Consider the following 8,370-nt stretch of genomic DNA (forward strand, 5'->3'; position numbering starts at 1 on the left):
AAGAGAAGCCCCACATCCCTGTGCACTGACCCTCCATGACACAGGGACAGAAACTGTGACACTTCAATGCACAGGCTAGGTTTGCTGGCTGCCATGGAGCTCAAGCTGAATGCTTTCAGGCTGAGGCATTGATCAGCAGCTGACTGGAACAGCCGTGCCCTGAGCATTTTCTGACCCCGTAGTATAACCTGGTGACTTCCGTCATGAATCCCCAACTCTGAGCATAGTGTCTGAGTTCTGTGTGGTCACTGCAACAAACTGTTGAGCCGAGTAAGAGGGTTGGAGGAGGTGTTTGGTGCCCACATGTGTTTTCAGTTCCCCATGGCCCTTTCATACTTGAAGGATTACATTCCCCCTCCCCATCATTTTGCCGATCCAAAATGGTCATTAACACTTGCTCCTTTTAGTAGGGCTTATAGACCAGAAATGCATCAAGAGAGCCTGAGTGGGCTGAGACTCTGTGAGTGGTGACCCAGGAGGGTGTGAGAGGACCGGATCCTGCTGAGGGGGCCTGGCGGGGGGAGAGCACACAGCATAGCGTCCATAGCGTCACGGTGCTTCTCTGTCCCACAGCTCCTGGGTGCCTGGAAACACTGAGTCTCATCACTGAGACTGAAGACATCTCCCCAGACAGCAGACACCCATCTGGAGATGAAACCACTTCCCAATGACTCAGGGGCCGTCACGTTGCCTGGCCCTTCTGCCCGGAGAGAGCAGGACTGGGAGAAGATTTTGGCTTCAAAGAACAGGGACCATACGGAGACCATGAAGAAAGTGACCCAGACACAGAAGGCAGAAGGTGAGAGTTGTTGAGGGTGTGGAGAGGTGAAGCGGGGAACCGAGGCTGCAGGTCCAGGTGAGAATGCTGTAGTGGCCACAGCTGAGTGAACAGGTTCCTTCCCTCCTCCCCGTGATCAAGAGAGCTACTCTGGGGACATTATGAAAGGTCTGCTTTCTTACAAGTTGTCTTTTCTTCCCTTAGGTTTGTCTTCTAAGGATACTGGCTGGCCCCAGGAAAAAAAGAGGAAGCCTCAAATTCCGGTGAGTTGGAATGACCTTATTTTTCTGGAAATGGTTTTCTGGCTCAGTTCTCAATGAACAAGCATATATTCTATGTCTCAGGGCAGGAGAAGACTGTCAGCATTTTGGCATTTCATGTCTTTTTGTCAAGGTGACATGTGAGTCATCTTAGAATTGTTTCTGCAGTTTTACATTGTATGTTCTTGTGGGAAATACACCCAAGGTTAACATTAAGAATCCAGGAAACTAAGATATAAGGAGTATTTTTGAAAAACTGAGGTTATTAACGTTTTAAAATGTGTCATTTAATTTTGCTCTACGTCCACATGCTTAGTTTCTAACGATACCATTTTGTATCTTGGATATCTGTTAAGTTTCTACAACGTTTTAAACATCCAGAGACAGAAAGCATTGTAGCAACAGAATCTTCTCAGATACCATTATGTAGTTTCAACATCCATCTCCAATGACCAGTCTTATTTATGGGAATATGATACTGTGTCACTAAATCTCAAAGTGCCAAATAGTCATCATCAAAATGCCCACTTTCCCACGTCTCTGTTCAGCTCTGACATCAGCTGCCACGTAGCACTTCATCCTCTGCCGCTTGCCACCTGGACCTAAGTCAGGTCTCACAGGATAAAGGATACTGCTCTTCAGACTGCCAAACTGGCAGATTCTAGCTGCACATTGGAGAGTTCATAGGACACCCTCACTGCTCACGTACTGACCACAAATTTAGAGTGTCCCTTACCCTCTGAGAAGCCAATTGCAGACTTGGGAACCTTCCTGAGTTCCCTCATTTCTGACCCGTGGACTCCCACTGTTCCTTTATGTTTGACAAGTTGCTGGAACACCTCACAGATTTCATATATATGTATATATAAACCCCTGTTTATGACTACAGCTTTATTATAACAAAAAAAGGATATGAATAAAGAAACGCATGGGGAAGTTTGTCTGCGAGGGTTCCCAGTGTGGCTCATCTGTAACTTCTTCAGACGCAGACCCTTGAGGGCCCCAGTTCACTCCTCTCATTGGGACAGTGATGATGACTGGCTGTGTCTTGATGTCTTGCTTGTCTAGGCACCAGTGACATTCGAGGACATCACTGTGGTCTTCACGGAGGCAGAATGGGTGACACTGAGCTTAGAGCAGAAGAACTTGTACAAGGAAGTGACGCTGGAGACGTACAGGAACCTGCTCTCGTTGGGTGAGGATGTGTTCTTTTCTCCTCCTTCACTAACTCAGTCCATATGCATTGCCACCTAGCTACGTGCCAGAGGGCCCCCGGTGACTCAATGGTTAAGTACTGTGAACGCAAAAGGTCAGCAGTTTGTACCCACCGGCCACTCCCTGAGAGAAAGATGTGACAGTTTACTTTTATACAGCAACAATTGTTTTGTTTTAGCATCAAAACATTTGCCCTCTGTTACTAACTTAAATGTTGGTGGTTCAAACCCACCCAAAGGCACCTCAGAGGAATTGCCTCAATGGCAACAATTGGTGGTTTTGCTTTGCTCTGTTTTTACAATGTACCAGATAATGTTCTAGACATTCTAAACAGTTAGTAAATTTAGTAGTTAGAAATCCCTGCGCTCTCTGGGTTTACCTCTGAGTATAAAGTGTCAGACAACAAACAGTAATCTTTCTATAGGAAATATTGGTCTGTTAAAAAGTGACAAATATTATAAAGAAAATGTTCATAAGCCAGAGCTGGAGAAAGTGGTAATGGGTCTGAATTTGGACTTGGGTATTGGAAATCGACGAGGTGGTTAACATTAGACCAAGACAGGAGGTGGTGAGGAAGCTAGAACTCGGGGCATCAGGGTAGGAACATTGCAGATGGACGGATTTGCTGTTAAGGAAGGTTTAAGTGGGAGCAACTGTAAGGAGACCAGTGGCGCTTGGGGCACAGTTTGCAAAGGCGCGTTTAGGGGGAGACGCGTTCTATGACAGAAGCTAAAATTAAGTACCATTTTTTTTAAGCATTTGGGTTTTGTACTGTTCATGGTTTTTTTCCCCCATTTATTAAAAATGTTTATGATATATAAATCTGGTCAGTAAATAGTATCAACTGCAACATTATTCTCGATCAGGGATTGGCTCCGTTTTTCTGTAAAGGGTCAGATGGTAACTACTGAGGTCTTGTGGCCGTGTGGTCTCTGTCACATGCTCACTTCGGCTGTGATAGCGCAGTAGTCCTCCTCAACTGTATGTCACCAAATGGGCATGACCGTGTTCCAATAAAACTTTATTTATGGCCACTGAAATTTGACTTTCATATAATTTCACATTACAAAATACCATTCTTTCAAGTCTTTTCCTAAGCATTTAATAAACGTGTAAAAATTGTTCTTCGATTACTTGCGACACAAAATCAGTCATAGGGTAGGACTGTCATCCTCCCATTTCTTGTCATGGATCAACACTGCCCAGTAGAAACAGAATGTGAGCCAGAGAGACAGTTTTGAATTTCCTAGTAGCCACATGGAATCCTGGTGGGGTACTGTAGGATAAGCACTTGATTGCAAGGTCGGTGGTTTAAACTCACCATCCACTCCTCAGAAACCCTACAACAGGGTCACTATGAGTCAAAGCTGACTTGACGTCACTTAATAACAAGTTGTTGTTAAGTGCCTTTGAGTCAGTTCTGACTCACAGCGACCCTATATAGGGTTTCCGAGGAGCAGCTGGTGGGTTTGAACCGCCGACCTTGTGGTTTGCAGTGCAGTGCTGATCCTACAGTGCTGTACCAGGAGTCCTAAGAAATAGCCACATTAAAAAAAAAAAAGTAAAACTAAGGAGAAATTAACTTTAATTATGTATTTTATTTAACCTATGAATCACAATATTGCCATTTCAACATGTAATAAGTGTAAAACTATTAATAAGGTACTTTTCTCTTTTTTTTTTTTTTGTATGAGGTCTTAAAAATCTAGTGTGTAATTTTACACTTCCCCTGTTTCAGGTAGTCATAAAACATAACACATGATGGGCAAACTCATTAAAGTTCACAAATTGTTTATGGATGTGAATATAGATGTAGGAAAAAAGTCCTACAGGCCAATACAGTCTGAAAAACAGAAAGACGTAAGAGAAAAAGGCAGACAAGAGACAGCAGAGATTGCACAGTTCAGAGTACTGTGGTGCTCACTGGGTGCCGAGAGCTTTGTGTGAAGCTCAGCCAGCTCAAAGAGCTTAGCCTTCTGTTAGTTTTCTTAGCAAGTTCAAGGTCCGTGAGGGTTGTTTTGTGGAATGAATCATGAGGTCTTGGATTCACCCACACATTCAGAGAACAAGGTCAAATTAAAACCGTGGCTTCCGTGGGCACCTACTGGGCCTGTTAAATTCAAGGCAAAGTGTCAGCTCAGAAGTTTATGGAGACTTGTTTTTTGGGACCCCAAAGGGGTAATTCTGATAGATTTGCCTGAAGGATACAGTATCATCATGGGGCTTGTTAAGAAGTTTTAAGAGTATTGAAAATTGTTGTTGAGAGAAAGGTCAGAAAAGTTGTGCTAAGGACTTGCTCTCCATCACAACAGTGCACATCCGGGATACCCAGGACTGTCCTGGGAGAATTTTGTTGGGAAACCGTGCACTCACCCTACAACCCTGATCTTGCCCCTTTAGATTTAGTTTTGTTTCCAAAAGTCAAAAAACACTTAAAAGGAATATAATTTGAGTTCCGTGAGGCTGCCCAAATTTCAATTTTGACATGTGTAAATGGAAGAGCTCTGAATTTGAGGAGAAGGGCTGGAGAGATGTAAAGACCAGGACTAGTTAGAGGATAATGTTGAGAAACTTTACCTTCACATTTTGACATTTGTATCGACTATCAGTTTTTATGATTTCATAGTGGCACTTTGTGACTTGCCCTCATGGTGACTTTACGGGCTTCTTTAACAGAAGTGTTAAGTGTGGTCTGCCACGTTTTTCTACTGTGAGTTGGGTTGGTTTGAACTGCTGATCTTTTAGTTAGCAGGCGAATGCTTTAACCACGGTGCCACCAGGGTTCCTAAATGCAATAGAAAGTGTAATTTGTACAAATGGAATGTAAACGAGTTGTTGGTAAGTGCTGGGGAGCCGTTTCTGACACCTAGCAACCCTGTATAGCGTTTCTGAAGCTTTAAATCTTTGCAGGAGCAGAAAGCCTCATGTTTCTCCTGCGGGGAACAAATTGTGTTGTGTATATTGTCAATTTCCCATGTGGCAATAAGAGTGTTGCTAGTTGCCATTGAGTTGGTTCTGACTCCTGGTGACCCAGGCTTCATAGGGTTTTCCAGGTTCTGACCTTTAGGAAGCAGGTTGCTAGGCCTATATTTCAAGCCACTAACTTTTTGGCTAATAGTAGAGTGCTTAATGATCTGTGCCCTCAGGGCCTCCAGCAGTGAGTTGGTGTCTGTCAGAGAGAAGGCAGCCCAGCCCAGGCAGCCACACGCCTGGCTACTCTAACAGAAAACCTTTTCTCTTCAGCAGAACCAACACCAGAAACCTACCCTGGTCCCTCCTGCCTTCTGCCTTTCTCCTGTCAGCAATTCCTCAGCCAACACGTTCTGCAGATCTTCCCAGGCGTGTGTGCAGAATATCCCTTCCATCTAGGGCGGTCCAGCCCAGAGCAGTGGGATTCTCATCAGAGCTGCAGTGGGAAGAACACAGATGTCATCAGACCCTTGTGTGGGAGGACAGGGGACAGAGAGACTTCAAGGACGTCCTTCAGCCCAGCCCAAAGACGGTCAGCAAGCCCTAGAGACGGCCACCCAGGGGCAGGAATAGAGCACAGCTCAGCCCAGAGGGTGAACTCTGTGGAAGCAGACCGAGGGCTGAAGGAATCAGGAAGCTCAAGATTCGGAGCAGTCAGCTCTGGAGAGGATGGACCAGACTGTGGCCTGAAGTCAAACTTTATCACAAACCAGAGGCCCCTCCTCCGGGAGAAGTCCCATGTGTGCATGGAGTGTGGGCGAGGCTTTAACTGGAAATCAGTTCTCCTGAGACACCAGAGGACCCACTCGGGAGAGAAGCCTTACATGTGCAAGGAGTGTGGGCGAGGCTTCAGCCACAAGTCGAGTCTCCTCACACACCAGAGGAAACACTCGGGAGAGAAGCTTTTTGACTGTAGTGAGTGTGGCCGAGGCTTTACCCAGAAGTCACACCTCCTTATGCACCAGAGGACGCACTCCGGGGAGAAGCCGTATGTGTGCAGCGAGTGTGGACGAGGCTTTACCTGGAAATTAAGCTTCCGTAGACACCAGAAGACACACTCAGGGGAGAAGCCACATGTGTGTAAAGAGTGTGGCCGAGGCTTTACCCAGAAGTCTCACCTTCTTATGCATCAGAGTACACACTTAGGGGAGAAGCCGTATGTGTGCAGCGAGTGTGGACGAGGCTTTACCTGGAAATTAAGCTTCCGTAGACACCAGAAGACACACTCAGGGGAGAAGCCACATGTGTGTAAAGAGTGTGGCCGAGGCTTTACCCAGAAATCACGCCTCCTTATACACCAGCGGACCCACTCGGGAGAGAAGCCCTATGTGTGTAGTGTGTGTGGCCGAGGCTTTACTGAGAAATCAGTCCTCCGTATGCACCAGAGGACACACTCAGAACATAAGCCATATGTTTGCAGTGAGTGTGGCCGAGGCTTTAACCGGAAATCGCTTCTCCTCATCCATCAGCGGACACACTCAGGGGAGAAGCCATACGTTTGTAGTGAGTGTGGCCGAGGCTTCACCCGGAAGTCAGTCCTCCGTATACACCAGAGGACACATTCAGGAGAGAAGCCTTACGTTTGCACTGAGTGTGGCCAAGGCTTTAACGAGAAATCATGCCTCTTTGTGCATCAACGGAAAATACACTCAGAGGAGAAGCCATTTGTGTGCAAGTGTGGGCGAGGCTTTCGGTATAAATCAAGTCTCATCAGCCACCAGAGAACACACTCTTGTGAGAAACCTTACATGTGTGTGGAGTGTGGGCGAGGCTTTACCCAGATGGCTAGCCTTTTCTTCCACCAGAGGACACACTCAGGGGAGAAGCCACACGTGTGTAAGGAGTGTGGGCGAGAATTTACATGGAAATCAGGTTTCCTTATACACCAGAGGACACACTCGGGAGAAAAGCCATATGCGTGCAAGGAGTGTGGCCGAGGCTTTAGCCACAGATCCAATCTCATCACACACCAGAGGACACACTCAGGGGAGAAACCTTACGTGTGCCTTGAGTGTGGGCGTGGCTTTAGCAAAAAGTCACACTTCCTTTTCCACCAGAGGACACACTCAGGGGAGAAGCCATATGTGTGCAAAGAGTGTGGGCATGGCTTTAGCCAGAAGTCCAACCTCCTTCTCCACCAGGACACACACTTAGGGGAGAAACCTTATGTTTGCGGTGAGTGTGGCCGGGGCTTTATTTGGAAATCAGGCCTCCTTAAACACCAGAGGACACACTCAAGAGAGAATCCCTACGTTTGCAGTGAGTGTGGCCGGGGCTTTATTTGGAAATCACGTCTCATTATACATCAGAGGACACACTCAGGGGAGAAACCTTATGTGTGCGGGGAGTGTGGGCGGGCCTTTAGCCAGAAATCACATCTCATCAGGCACCAGAGGACACACTCAGGGGAGAAACCTTACATGTCCCCTGAAGTGTGGGCGAGGCTCTACCCAGATGGTACGCCTCTTTCACCACCAGGTGACCCACTCGGGGGAGAAGCCCCATGTGTGCCAGGAGTGTGGGCGAGCCTTTAGCTATAAGCAAAGCCTCACGAGACACCAGCAGATTCACTCCTAAAAAGCCCAGTGTTTGCAGTGATGCGGCAGAGTCTTGGCTATAAGTCAGCCTCACACTCCCAAGGATACAGAATAGAAGCGCTGTGTGCAGGGGAAATGGGAGGAATTGGGGGAAAGGCACACTTCACTATGTAAGTCAAAACACGTCTTTTGATGGGGGCGGCATTCTGTAGCATGGGCAGTGAGATGCTTTAGCAGTACGTTTGACCTCCACTTGGCGCAGAAGACACTCAGGGAGACAAGGCACACGGGCAGGGCCCAGGGCCCTCCCTAACTCACCAAGTGGACAAAGTGTTGCCTCCACGAATCACTACTTCCCCCGCCTCTGAGGGAGGTTCGGGGAATTTCTCCTGCCACCTCTGCTCCGTCCGTCCGTAGGAAACAGCAAATGTCTCCAGATTTTGTAACCAAAAGGAGTAGAAGAATCTTTCCTGAAGTCTTTGAAGAATGGTTGACTGGTTTTATTTTCATTCACCAGTTCTTTGTTGTCCTTTCGTTGTAGTAAAGTTTTTCTCTAGTAAATCAGAACTCAAACTGAGAGTTACTCATTTGTCCTGATAGATATATGGAA

At 46.7% G+C, this 8,370-nt stretch overlaps 2 protein-coding genes across 2 annotated transcripts; both read left to right on the top strand.

The window, feature by feature from the left end:
• Nucleotides 1-651: 651 nt before the first annotated feature.
• On the top strand, nt 652-2,292 carry LOC102832058 (zinc finger protein 343-like). Its single transcript, XM_006839315.1, has 3 exons — nt 652-799; nt 983-1,041; nt 2,107-2,292. Exons 1-3 carry the CDS (start codon nt 652-654, stop codon nt 2,290-2,292), a joined length of 393 nt encoding a protein of 130 aa, XP_006839378.1.
• A 3,090-nt stretch (nt 2,293-5,382) lies between these two features.
• LOC102832442 (zinc finger protein 343-like) lies at nt 5,383-7,800 on the top strand. Its single transcript, XM_006839316.1, has 3 exons — nt 5,383-5,410; nt 5,500-7,055; nt 7,702-7,800. The coding sequence occupies exons 1-3, from the start codon at nt 5,383-5,385 to the stop codon at nt 7,798-7,800; spliced, it is 1,683 nt and encodes a 560-aa protein (XP_006839379.1).
• Nucleotides 7,801-8,370: the final 570 nt, after the last annotated feature.

This window comes from Chrysochloris asiatica, unplaced genomic scaffold, assembly GCF_000296735.1.
Source record: "Chrysochloris asiatica unplaced genomic scaffold, ChrAsi1.0 scaffold00023, whole genome shotgun sequence".
NCBI lineage: Eukaryota > Metazoa > Chordata > Mammalia > Afrosoricida > Chrysochloridae > Chrysochloris > Chrysochloris asiatica.

Excerpts from the sequence above, each read along its gene's own strand:
- LOC102832058 (XM_006839315.1), top strand. The coding sequence starts at position 652 with ATGAAACCACTTCCCAATGACTCAGGGGCCGTCACGTTGCCTGGCCCT. Across the intron at positions 800-982 it reads CCAGACACAGAAGGCAGAAG|GTTTGTCTTCTAAGGATACT; the intron begins GTGAGAGTTGTT and ends TTCTTCCCTTAG. Across the intron at positions 1,042-2,106 it reads AGAGGAAGCCTCAAATTCCG|GCACCAGTGACATTCGAGGA; the intron begins GTGAGTTGGAAT and ends TTGCTTGTCTAG.
- LOC102832442 (XM_006839316.1), top strand. The coding sequence starts at position 5,383 with ATGATCTGTGCCCTCAGGGCCTCCAGCA. Across the intron at positions 5,411-5,499 it reads TGCCCTCAGGGCCTCCAGCA|AACCAACACCAGAAACCTAC; the intron begins GTGAGTTGGTGT and ends TCTCTTCAGCAG. Across the intron at positions 7,056-7,701 it reads ACTCAGGGGAGAAGCCACAC|GTGACCCACTCGGGGGAGAA; the intron begins GTGTGTAAGGAG and ends TTTCACCACCAG.